At 31.9% G+C, this 13865-nt stretch overlaps 2 protein-coding genes across 3 annotated transcripts; both read right to left on the reverse strand.

Moving 5' to 3' along the window:
* Window positions 1-4799: 4799 nt before the first annotated feature.
* Window positions 4800-6122, reverse strand: LOC107463482 (protein MHF1 homolog). The gene is made up of 4 exons (XM_016082277.3): window positions 5987-6122; window positions 5792-5863; window positions 5039-5119; window positions 4800-4918 (listed from the first exon to the last, which is right to left on the reverse strand). The coding sequence occupies exons 1-4, from the start codon at window positions 6120-6122 to the stop codon at window positions 4800-4802; spliced, it is 408 nt and encodes a 135-aa protein (XP_015937763.1).
* A 10-nt stretch (window positions 6123-6132) lies between these two features.
* On the reverse strand, window positions 6133-10823 carry LOC107463616 (rhodanese-like domain-containing protein 8, chloroplastic). 2 transcript variants are annotated; one of them, XM_052252459.1, is made up of 10 exons: window positions 10482-10823; window positions 10203-10262; window positions 9520-9669; window positions 9120-9282; window positions 8876-8967; window positions 8159-8262; window positions 7599-7871; window positions 7259-7483; window positions 7036-7116; window positions 6133-6344 (listed from the first exon to the last, which is right to left on the reverse strand). In XM_052252459.1, the coding sequence occupies exons 1-8, from the start codon at window positions 10794-10796 to the stop codon at window positions 7324-7326; spliced, it is 1317 nt and encodes a 438-aa protein (XP_052108419.1). In that variant the 5' UTR covers window positions 10797-10823; the 3' UTR covers window positions 6133-6344; window positions 7036-7116; window positions 7259-7323. The 2 variants fall into 2 exon arrangements, with proteins under 2 accessions (XP_052108419.1, XP_052108418.1); XM_052252458.1 differs by lacking the exon at window positions 6133-6344 and having other exon boundaries at window positions 6901-7116.
* Window positions 10824-13865: the final 3042 nt, after the last annotated feature.

The raw sequence follows: 13865 nt of genomic DNA on the forward strand, positions 1-13865 counted from the left end.
AGTTTATACATTAAGTCCTTAAGTTAATATCACAGCAAATTTTAATCTATATAATTTACAAATAATTTTTTAATCTCTTCTATAATTTAATCTATATTTACAAAAATTATCCTAATTTATCTTTTAGTGTTAGATTTTAAATTTAATTTACACAGTTATTTAATCATATCCATTCGTTTAAATAGTCATTCACACATTAATTTGTTGAAAATAACTAATTTTGTTATATAATATTATATTTACAAATATTTTTTACATTATTATTAGTATATTAAAATTAAATTTATTATTGTTTTCAACTACTTAATTATTTCATTAATTTAAAAAATACTAAAACAGATTAATAGTAACAAAAATGAAATTCAGGATGAGATAGAGATGGTGAAAAAATTGAAGCACATAAAGCCAAACTAGATTGGATGGCTCCTTGGAATCTAAGTATGTAACCTAACCTAACCTAAGTCTGAAGTTTGAAGTGGGTGAAGTGTGTAGTTATTATTATTATTGCTGAAAGTAAAAGAGTTGGACAGTTGAAAGCAGAAGGGTTTCGAGATACACATTACACAGTGCACTTTATTATTACTGTTGAAACCGGAATCACAAAGACTTCACTTTTTAGTGGATCATGAAACTTCTTCTCTCTCTCTCTCTCATTCTTTCATTAGTGGACCCCTACCTCATTGTTGAAATTGAATTCTTCAACCCTTAACAAACCATTCATTTTTGTCATTTTATCCATACCATTAAATGTCTCTTGATAAAGTTTAATATGTCCTTACGATAATCTATTTTATTTAACTAGAATTTAGGTTTAAGGAAGCTTCGTAAATCGTAATTATATTTGGGTTTATTCAAAGTTTGTCATGAATTTTACTATTGATAGACAAGCTAATTAATTAAAAATTGGTTTTATTATTATTGAATTTCTTGTTTATTTTTTATTTTTTAATCCATAAAAATTTAATTTGTTAAAGATAGAAAAAAAATTAAATATGGAAGCTAACACTTATTTGTGTCATTTGAACTTTTTCATAATAAATATAATTATTTTAACTGAATAATTGTTAAGAGTTTTTATATTACAACTCTATTTAATCCTTAAAATGATTCGATTTCAAAACTCATTAAGAGAATAATATAGTAGTTGGATTTTGTAAGAGTCGACACCCACTAACAGAATTAAGATCTTTTAAAATAAAAAAATTAATTATTCTTAAATTAAGATAATAAGACACATATTTTATAAAAAATATAAAATTAACAATAATTAATCCTTCACTTTTTATTAATTTTTTCGCTCTAGATGATCTAAACTAACAAAGGAGACATGATTATAAATTGTCATATTAGCAAAGGTAAGATATTATTCTTATTTTTTCATAATCATTTGTTTTAACGTTTACATTATTTTAATTCTGAATTTAGAGAATCTTATGATTAATAACAAATCACAAACAACTTGGCTAGAAGTGAAGTGAGGAATCTCTTGAACAGACATGCATGTGAGACACTGGCCAGAATGTTTAAAATCTGATCAAATTTTCAGTGATGACGATTGAGAAGTGAGAACTGGTAAACGTTTTCAAACTGAAACCAAAGCATTCATCATCAGCCTTTTTGAGCTTATACATTGGCTCTGCTGAGTACTGATCATATTATATTCTAAAAAATTGCATAATAATAATAACAATAATAACAATAATAATAATAATAATAATAATAATATTTTGAGTAATACTCCAAATAAGTTACTAACAAATTTTAGTCACTAAATTACTTCTTAAGCTTTTATTTTATTAAACAAATTAATTCACACATCAAATTATTTGTCTATATAAAAAGACTGATATGAGAATTTAAAAATTTTTAAAAATTATTCTTTTTGTATTAATTAATAAGAATAGAAATTAATTTGTCTAATGTTTTTATAAAAATTTGACAAAAATAAAAGATTAAAAACTGATTTAGTAATTTAAATTTGTTAAAAATTAAATTGATAGACTACAAGTTTTTAAGAACAGATTTGGTATATTATTTTAAGATTACATTATTAGTCTTTTACATTTTACATTTCCCTTCATCAATACTAAAAAAATGAAATAAAACATATACTACTATAATTTAATGTCATTGTTGCTATTGGTGTCTATCTGTAGATAATATATTATTATAGGTTGAGTCTATAACTTTTTATTAAAAAAAATATATGGAATATGAATTATAAAACTTATATTATATAAAGTAAATTTTATATATTTATATAGAATTTAAAATAGATAGTTATTTAAGTTCTTCATAGATGTTAGGCTTAAACACTATATAACTACACTTTTATAAACAATTTGACCAACAAGCATCTAATACAAGTTTGTGTGACCTACTAAAAGTACACGAGCTTCACAAACTTATATTAGAGGATTATTAATGGTAGTGATTGTCAATTATAATTTTGTATAAAAAAAATGAATCACAAATATAAAACCCATTTGGAACCACTTGAAGAGTTGGAGTTCATGCATCATCCATTCAAATAGGGATAACAATTTACAAAAGAAGAAAGTGCCAAAAGTGAACAGTGTTATATTTTTCTGTATGATATTCATCATCACACTGTTTTATTAGTGATGAAGCAGCCAGACATGCTTTTTCCATGTGTCTGTCTCACACTGTCCCTTCTAAGGTTGAGTGTATCAGAATGAATGCAGTGTTCAAATTTCAAGATTCTTATTCAGACATTGAGCTGCGCGCAATGCCAAAAATAGGACCATGAAAATTTTTTTCCCGCCATTTGTATATTGGATTAATAGAAACTTCCACCACGTGTGAAAACGGTTGTTTTAGTGTATAATTCTTTCGGTTATAAAATTTATCTTTTTTCATAATTATTTCCACATTAATTATTAATTTGAATAATTAAATAATATTAAAGGTAATTTAATAAGGAATGATTCTACTATAATACAATTTAATAATTTTTATTATTTAACGTTTCTCAATTTTTTAATTTACAGAAATATTTTAGATTAAACAGTTATTTAATTCCTCAGATGCTTTGCAACTTTTTCATGTCTCCTATTACCCTTTAATTGTGAATTATAGTTTCAAAACAATTATTTTACATAGTCATATTCAAAACTCAATGTATTTTAATACAACTTATAGTGAAAGCACTAAACAGCGCCATTAATATCATTTATATTAGAGATTATTTACCTTTTTGCTAATATTACACATTGTTATCTAACCTTAAAACAGCTGGTATAGTTTAACCTAAATGATGTGTATATTCTTAATTAGTATAAGAGTAAAATCCAACACAATTTTTTCTCTTATTTTCTCAAACAATCAAACAAAATGTCCAAAATTCACTATTTTCCGCTTCCACATATTTTTTCGTTCATTCTTTCCATTGAACCAAACAACGAGTAAATGAAAGGAGCTAGATTAGTACATTTGCATTAAGAAAAATATCAACAAAATGGAGACACACGAGAAAGCTCCATTAGACAAACATGTCTTCCACCATCCAAAAAGTGTTTCACAGGCTATTGCATCAGTTTAACAATCTGTCATTTTTAAAAAGAAGCAAAAAGAAATAATGATTATGTGATAAGTGGTTGTGCTTAAGGTTCTGTTTAGCATACGGCATCGTATGTTTTGGATGAAAAGAGAAAAGTGAAGCAGGAAAGCACATTGGAATAAGGGGAAAAAAATAAAGAGGATGAAGGTATTATTCATAGGGTAACATTTTTCTCCATCATTCTCTTCTTGGGTGGAAAGGAAGGAATCTCCTTTCTTTGGCTACTCGCAACATAGATACAATTTAGTTAACAACAATGTTAAATTCTCCTTATACATCCTCCTAATTCTTCTCCTAATTTCTAAACAAAAAAGACTTGTGCTTATTTTCTTTGTTTAAAAGTTAGGAGGAAGATTAGGAATATGCTTATATATGCATATCAATATTAACATCACTCTGTATTTAATGACCTTCATGTCCTTCCTTTTTCTATTTGATGATACTAAACAAGGAGATAAATCTTGACCTTTTTCTTATGTCTCGGTTGTATTTCTTTCTTTTACTCTTCCTTCATATATTATTATTATTACCAACCAGGCCCTAGCCACATATTTTGAAGCATCTTGTAGAAGGTTATTCTGTCTACCTAACACTGATGTGATGATACTATCAACTAATTTTATATTGATAATAACTTTAATGCATCAAGCTAAACTAGGTTCACCATGAATCAAGATAATGTGATGGTGTAGAATTAGAAGTTATTATATATAATATATATGCTAAGATCTATACCATTAATTTACTTTAATGCATGATACACCAAGTTTATCTTTGTGCATCATTGCATTGTCCTTATATGCAATTGTCAGTGTCAGTTAAAAGCACCAAAAAATTTAGACGTACACTAAGTTTCCAGGAAAAATCTTAGTAGTGTTTATGCAATCGAATCTTAAGCTCATTAAGTACATTGCCTACTACCAAGGAGAGGCTATATACCTTTTACAAAGTGGTTAATATGATGATGTTCTAGCCTTCTAGAGCATCCACTTCCTGCAGAAATATCAAAAGTGAAACTTGTAGATTCCATTGTACTAATAGAAGTACAAGAGCATGAAGATGAAAGAGGAAAAGGGTAAGAAAAGGGGAGGGAGGAAGAAAAAGCAGCTATGTTCTTGTACTAACACAAGAACAGAGTTATGCAGAATTTGGGGCCAAAATTTACAAAAAGAATATCAAATATGTTCATGGTACTATATATTTACTTCAGACATGTGCATTAGATGGGTGTTTTGTCATTCTTCCTGATCTCTTTCGTTCTTTTCCTTTCAGATGCGTTGGCCCTTAAATCATTGGAGAAACTCCTCAAATAGCTAGAGATATGTTCATTTCGGTGAGCTGAATGAAACCAAAATATATGAGATTAAAGAATACAGCTGCAAACAAAAACAGTTTTTGTGTTTTAGAAAAAGAACAAGTCAACCACCCAGAAAACCAGTCACAGATGATGAAACTCACCAGAAAGTATGACATCTTCCATGTTCACACATTTACGATTCGCATGCCGTGCAAATATCTGAAGATCCTTGGCCAGCCCCTCTGCTCATAAAACATATTAGCTTAATTCATTAATTGAAGTGAGCGTTGCTAGACAGTTATTAGCTGAAATATTAAAATATTGAATGTGTTGAACTATAAGATCTCAAAAAGCAAATTAAAAAAAAATTGATAATTGAGGCTTCTACCCTCCTAATAATGTGAATTATTTTATTTGTAATGAACTAAAAAAACTTTCCTCACCTCAGTACTCTTTGTTGTATATTTACGGACACTCCTGATATTCTGTTATTCTAAGTATCTGATGGTAATGCTATCCTATGATATAAAGTAGTTATTGTAAGGGTTAAACTGCTATTAACAACAACAACAACAACAACAACAACAACAACAACATACGACTTAGTGGTTGAGTCTTGCATCCATCTCAATTTAGTAAGAAAAGTGGGTTAAGCTTTTAGATTTAAAATTTTTTGATATTAAAAACTTGAATAAGTCAATCATGCTGAGACAAAATCAGATGATTTTAAGATTCAAATCAGGTTACATTTCATGTTTTATGTAAATCTCTCGACCTTGCATACAACTGAATAACCGTGAAATTTGTAAAGCGACGGTGCATATATATCTAACTAAAGGTAAGACGTAGCAACAGAAATTGGTTATAAACCGCTAAAACAAAATCGGTTAAGGAAAAAACTGATAAAAGGTTACCTGTAAACTTAAATGCCAAATCAGCGACGCAAGAGACTACGACTTTCGATATCTCAATGCCACTCTTACGTGCTGCGATGCAAAGTTTGGGAATCATTACGAACTCAAATTTTCCGTTTCAACTGTTGAAAATCCGTTGAAACAAAGTAACAGTGGTGCAATTGAAGTGCTTGGAAACTGAATTGAAGGTTTTACCTTCGGATTCGGCGATGGAGATTGCGGAGAGTCTGAACCTATCGCGCAAGAGCCTCGCTTCGGAGTCATGTTCTTCTTGTTCTTCTCCTCTTTCGATTTCGCTGCTGCTACCACACACTACGCGATCCGTTGCCATTTGCTTCTATTTTCGGATTCTCTTTCTATTGTGGCGCTCTTTTGTTTTGGAATGGAGGGAAATGAAAATAGTGTCTCTGCCTAAGAAAGGGTACTGAGGCACTGAGCTTCTGTTTAAACCATGGGCCTGATTATTGGGCCTCAAACTAATGAAAGTTAATCGGTCCAAAGCAATTCGAGGATTCGGCCCATAAAATGTTCACTTGATTCTACAATTTTTCCCCTGCAAACAATGCTATAAACTAAGAAGAAAAAGTAATAAATAAATTGATACTGTAAACCAGCCTGAGTTCATGGAGTAATTACTCCTGTCTGTTTAAATAATTATTAGAGATTCATATCTTACCTTATATATGTAACAACCTATTAACAAATGACAGACCATTTTCTATCCTCAAATTAATTTCTAGTGTTTGAAGTAAATGTTTAGGAATTGAGAAATTATCTTTTCTAGAGTAATACTAAGATCCTTTTATATCACAGTGGTTCATTTAATTTTCCATCTAAATAGGACGTAAGAAGCGACCAACGCATATTGATACGATAGTGTACTAGCATGTTGATCGTCGTAGGATTTAGGGTTTAGGTTTTCATTTTTATTTTCTATAATTACTTTCTGTAAATGAAGTATAGTTTTATTTTCATTACAAATGAAAATAACCCAGAAAATGGTTTAGTGTGGGGGGATGTAAAACTGTCCAACGCTAAAAAAGATCGCACAACGAATTGGAAACTTTGTAAAGACTAACTTGACTGAGCAAAAATAGAGCACGTTTACATGAACAAAATTCCGTTGAATACCATTTTTTTCCCTCAAAGTTAGGAGTGTAACTCGAATTCGAGACCTCTAGGTGAGGAGGTGAGACTATGTCATTTGAGCTATAACTCGTTGGCAAATTCTGTTAAATACTTACATGGTTAAATTTCAATAATGTTACAACATTAGCTTACTGCAGTATGGCTTTTCACTGCACGCTTCATAAACAGTTACAATCCTGTAAGAAGAGAAAAATAAAAGAGATAAAACAGATAAATACACATAATATATTGACTGGTTTAACTTGCGTTGTTCCTACTAGATTACCAAATTAAATAAGAATAAAGAGAAACTAGATAGAAGTGCAGAGAAATCCTCACCAGATAACTGGCCTTATGAAATTATATGATGGCATGCTGCTGTGGTTAATAAAAAAAATGTCTATTCAAGCTGAAATTTTCATGCTGTGTTGCAAATCCATATCGCGATAGATGTGCCACTTTTTGTATCTCGAATCTCCGATTAGAACAGGTCTAAGCCGCGGGGCAGTAGTGCAACTCAAACAACAACATCCCCTTAGGTCCTTTACACATTGACTGCAGCATCTGCAACAGAAAAGGTTAAAATTGAACATGGATGAGTTGTATTTTGAATTGAGCGTAAAACATAAACAACCAAAGGAAAATGGCAGGCTCATGCTGTGTTAAAGAGGAGTCTTACAAAAACAGCAAATTACAGTCAAGATTTGCACAATTCCTATGTCTCAATTCGCTGACTTCTGAACTACATAGGTAGCATTTTGCAAACTTATCAACTCCAGAAATTTGGGTCATGTCTGCTTCAGTTGTGGCCTGGGGATAGTACACAGACGGAGGGAGCGAGAGACGAGAGTCAAATACAAATAAGTTTCCTACCCATTTTGCAGGACCTTCATTCTTTAAATAGTGAGAAACACCTCCTTTCAAGGTATATAAATTCTGAAATCCTTGCTGCCTGCCAAACAGCATCAAACCAAAAGGCTGAAATTAATATGAAAAGATGGGGAAACAAAGATGAAATATCAATTTCGTAAATAAAATTGTTTTCCTAATCCAAAGGAGATATAGCAGGCAGGGCTCACATACTATTACTAGTATAAAGAGGTAGAATTGTATAAAGAGGGATACCAAAGCGGAAGAATTATTCCACAAAAAAAAAAGGCGGAAAAATTGTGCGTATAAAAGGTTAAAAATATTGAAAAAGAAGCACATTAAGAATAGAAACTATAAAATAATAATTACCTTAGTATTGTAGAATATACATCACAGCGAATCCCTCCAGTGCAATACATCAATATGTTTGTGTTTTCTTTATCTACATTTGATAAAGGATCTGATGCAGAGATCTGAAAGAGGCATATGAAAGTGTATTACATTAATACGTATCAATGGACAGACAGATATAGAAACCTTTTAAGTTTTAACCAGTGCTTCATAAGATACCAACTGGTTAAGCTACCTTAGATACATTTCCCAGCATTTATATACTGCCGTCAACTGTTTATTACACTGAGGATGTAGAGCTAAAATTCAACTCAGTAATTAGTACAGCACAGATCAGTCCGACAACGGTTATGGGACAATTTTTTATTTATGGACCTGAACCTATGAGACTGAAAAAGTTTGTCAATTAAGAGAGGGTGGTAATATTCGTCCTATAATGTTTTATATTCATTTAATATTTCCATCATGTTTTGAACATTATCTTGATGTTGATTCAGTGAGGTAAATGTACCTCAATCCCTATCGTATTTGTGAGTGATTCTAATCCAGTTCTAATCAAATCACAAACTCTTAGCACAAAAATATTTTACGAATTTGAAGTATGCTAGATAAAGTTTAGGAAAGAAAAATGATATTATTTCTCTGATTAATGAATAAAAAACTCTTATACCATGATAACATATCAATACTAAATCATTGACATTAGGTGATTAAGACATCAAATAATGATCCTACCTCTTGTTGAGACATACCAAATGAAGTACTCCTAAAGCAGTCCACATTAGGTCGTTGGGCCCCATTAAAATGTCCAATATCCCACTCATAACCTGATTAACAGCACTAATTTATTCATCCCCAAAACTATAACCATAAAAACTATAAATATTTCAGATAGTATGTAAAGAATGGCAAATACAGGTAGTTAAAAATTCCAATGAGAAATACAGGTATACTCATCAAAGTGCTGTAGAACCCGTACCATTTCTTACATCCAATAGAATGTAATTCCTCTTTAGATATTCTTTTGATGTAAGATCATTTTTATTGGTTGGTTCCAATCTATTTCTCCATTCTGAAGGTTCTAAAGGTATTGCCCGCATTGAAGGATCAAGCAAAGGAAGATGTGATACGCCACCTTCAACCTGTAAACAAATGAGAAGTCATAAGTTGATAGTATTGTTTTAAAACCACTGTCACCTAACTCATCCCAAACATAGGGACACTTGGGGTAGAGAAGCATACAGAGTTGTTTTAAAGCTTCAACATAGGGAAACCCCAAGTAGATGAGATTTCAAAACAATAATAAGATGAAAAAGAAAAGAGCAATGATACTTCAATTTTGGAAAGGCGTGTCCATTTTGTGACATATATCCCCTTACCTGTACTAATGAGGGCTTATACCGCAACTTCAATTTTGGAAAGGCATGTCCATTTTGCGATGGAGATATCTGAACCAGGATATCTGAAAACCTCTTATCCTCTCTCAACCAGTTGACATATTTCAGTGCATCTTTTGATGGTCCACTAAACTGTAATCATATTACATCAGTGGAATTGAATGACATACTCAGACTCTGTTACACTGCAGGAAGCCTAATGGCTACTGTGTAAACACTGAAATAAGCCAACTAAATTTTTATGGTGCAACATAGTTAGAACCGTGGCATGTATTTTCAATCAATAAAATAGCTCAAACAATTGTATGAAAAGAGATAGACCCAAAATGTGGTAAAGCTCCACTTTCAAAAGGGGCACCCAAAGTTCATTAATGAGGAAACAAAAAAAAGAGTAATATCCCAAATCACTTCGCAAGGAAATTTTAGTCGAACAATTTAATCCTCAACAAATTTTAATCACCAAATCAGTCCTTAACTTTTTATTTTGTTAGACAAATCAATCCTTATATCAATCCCTCGGTCCCTCCATATAGACGAATAAAGCCCCGCTTTCAAAAGAGGCAGCCAAAGTTCATTGGTGAGGAAACAAAAAGAAAAATTTAACCCTTGGAAGAAATTAGTAAGCACAGAGCAGAATTTGTGTAAAATAAAGCATTAAAACTAACCTGCGCATTAATCCCTTGTTCATTCAAATAAACTCTTCCATTGATGTCAAGATTGAGACCCTGTCAACAGACTTACAATGAATTTTGGGACTAAAACTAAACAACTTGAAATTTCATGCTGCGTTCCCCATCATTATTAACCAATACATTGCGTATCGTGCTGCTAATCATTATTCTACATTTTCTATGCTCCAATTTAAGATAAAACTAAAGCTGTTTAAACAAAGTAAAAGAGAAAAATGATAGTAACAATAAGAAGAAAAGGAAATGAAATGGAACCTCCAAGAACGAAAGGTGTTTAGTGACTTCAGCTTGAGGATCTTTGATAAACACAAAATGGTAGAAATTGACAACCACGAAATCAGAATCATCATAATCATCCCTTGAAGGTTGTGCAGCAGCGCGTAGCGCGTGGCACGGAGGAGGCACCAACAGCTTGCGATAAGTAAGAGAGAGAGTTGAAAAGGTGTGGCATTTGAAGAGATGGTTTGGGAATTGTTGGAAGAAAAGAGTGTGTGTGGAGTGAAAAGAAGGAGCAATTGTGGGAGCAAGAGCTAGTGCGACTGCACCGGCGTAAGAGCTCAACCACCCCATCCTTCTTTTCCGGCGCAATTGAGGCTAATTGAGTAATTGGACTATTTCTACTTAACAGTTAACACTATAAGAAAGTTCCGTTCACATAATAGTTCGTTAACCAATTTTGGATAAGACGTAAATGTCCTTAGGTTATGTTTTAGACTTTTAGGTTATTTACCGAGTTAATAGTCAAAATCGTCCCTAAAAGATACCTCGATTTTTATTTTAGTTTCTGAAAGATAAAGTTAATCAAAATAGTCCTCGAAAGATATGCGAGTTAATCACGTTTGTCCTTCCGTCATCTCCTTCACTGAGTTAGCTAACGTTTACTGACGTGTGACGTTAACTGCCACCGTAGCGAACACCTACGTGTACCCTGTTATTGCTGACAAGTGACAAGGTAACTATGTTAAAATAATTCAAATCAGTCCCTTAATATTTGAACCATAATCCTAAATTCGACAATAAATAAGTCGTGTTCAGAGGGCCATATGCTAGGTAGACCTTGAAATTGCTAGTTTGTGGCGATGATGGAGGCAGCAAACGGAGGTCGTAGTGGTGGTGTGTCGTTTCTGTCGAACGGCAGTAATGGTTCCAACGCTTCAATGCGAACCAAGAGAAAAACTTACAAGGAATCATGTTTCTGTGGGTTGAAGGCTGTGATAAAAAAATTTGGGACAACAAAGAACTCAGATAGACTATTCCATGCATGTCCAATGTACCGGGTGAGTATTGTGTAAAAAGTTAAATGTTTTCTATCTTGTTTTGTGTTGTTGGGTATTTTTTCAATTTTTTGTTTTCGGATTTTTGAATTTGCAGAAGGGCAGTCACTACAATTACTTTAAGTGGGTTGATGATGATGACTATCAAGGGGTTGCTGAAAGTGGAACAAAGAAAGATTATGGGACTGATTTGCAGGTTGAAAGTGACTATAATGAATGAAGGTTGAAGGCGGCATAGAGACTGGACAGCTTGAAAGTTGAAGTTAAAGCATTGAAACTACTAATAATTTTTATGTTTGGGGTAGTTGTCATTAATGTGATCCTTTGTTGGTTGTTATGTAGTTTCAAGTAAACCAATTTCTGTTGATATGTTATGGTGTAGTGAATTGAATGCCTTGAATGATAATAGATGTTTGCATTTAGTTTTTTAAGATTAAGACCAAACTATCCATCAAATGTTCCAAATTAATCAGAATCACTGTTACAATAAGATATATTAAGCCATGAACATAATCAGTAGTCAAAGTACTCTTAAGCATTGTGTTGCCATAAAAGGCTAAATGTCAAATTGTCTTAAGGATAAACACTATAGCAAATTTATAAGATTTTACATGAGGATACAAACCTAAAAAGAAAGCTAGACCAAAATAAAATGGCAAAATACAACTTTTAATTACACAGATAACCACAGTGTTTATAATGAAATTTCAATTGCCCTGTACAAAAAAAACCCCCACACAACAAAAAAAAGTCAAACATAATACATTTATTTCTAATCAAAGTTATTTATCAGTCTTTCTTGGGGGTTTGAAGCCTGGAGTAGGCACAAAGATCATAAAGTTGGTCAGTTTTTTAGCAGTGGCTGAACTAGTCTCTTTGATTGTCTCAACAGAGTTAGCCACTGGTGCAGCTGCAGTAGGTTTAGGAGAGGATCTAAGTATTAACTAGTCCTATAAAAAAGCTTTCATCCTTACCTCTAACCGTCGCGATTGCTTCTTCTGCAATCAATGTTACTCCAAGAGATGATGAACTCTGTTTTCAGTAGCGATACCTACTCTGCTTTAATCGTCAACCAACACTGACAGAAGTTGATGGCGTGGTTCGAATAAAAGGTAAAAGGCTATGGACATAGCTCGAGAGAAACGAAACATTTTGGAGCCAAACATAAAGAGATAGTTGTTATGAGATGGGGTGAGACTTTGCAAAGTTTTGAATCTCTTCTGGACACAAAACGACGATGCATTAGGGTTAGGAGTGCATTCAATCAAAACTGCGTCGTTTTTCTTGCTCTGTCACAGTGGCAATTAACGTCACACGTCAGCAAACGTTAACCAATTTAACGAAAAAGATGACGAAATGACGAACGTGATTAAGTCGCATATCTTTCAGAGATTATTTTAATTAACTTTATCTTTCGAAAATTGAAATAGAGATCGAAATATTTTTAAAGACGATTTTAATTATTAATATATTCACCAGTATAAAGTTCTTAAAGTGACTTAGCAACGCTTCAAAACATGAATTATTGGATAACTTTGTTTCACAAATATTAGGAAACTTTGATTACCGCTTTATTTTTCCGATTTCTATGATATTTTAAGTTTCAGTTGTTTCATCACTACTTTATTTAGGGAAATATATCATCTACACCTTATATATGCAAACTAATTGGTATTTTATTTGAATTGTCACATTGTTTTATCAGTGTTGGAGGTAGAGGAGATGCATCAACGACGAAGGCTATATAAAATACATTTTTTTAGTTAGAATGTTAGATAGATTGGATAGTTTTTAATTTTAAATATTATAAGTTTATTTTATGTCACACTTATACATATAATATTAAAGATTCTATCTATTATTTGGTAGTTAATACTAACAAAATTTTGAACTCAAATACACTCGTTGCAAAGTATAAAAACTATCGCTAAACCAAGATTTTGAATGAGAGAAATGAGTTAGTGAAGATTCTACAAATTAAACCCAAGACTAAATCTTACTTAACTCAAATAATTAATTATTCACGGAGTTTGATCTCTTAACTAAAATTCGATCTCTTAATTAAGTAGTGCGTATCTATTTTCTTTGTGTCTCTATTCTCTTTGGTGTTCACGTCCCAGTTCATTTCAGACAGGGCTGGAATTGAGTTGAGTTAGACCAAGCTCAAATTTGGCTCACAAAAATTGAGCTTGGCTCACGACTCGACTAATTAGCAATCAAGCTTATTTCTTAAGCTCAAACTCGACTCACCGAAAGCTCACGAGCTGGCTCGAGCTCACAAGCCGGCTCAAATAATAGAAACATAAATACATAATCTATAATTCTATATCAATAAATTATAACTTATATATTTTAAAAAATATTC

Source organism: Arachis duranensis, chromosome 8, assembly GCF_000817695.3.
Source record: "Arachis duranensis cultivar V14167 chromosome 8, aradu.V14167.gnm2.J7QH, whole genome shotgun sequence".
NCBI lineage: Eukaryota > Viridiplantae > Streptophyta > Magnoliopsida > Fabales > Fabaceae > Arachis > Arachis duranensis.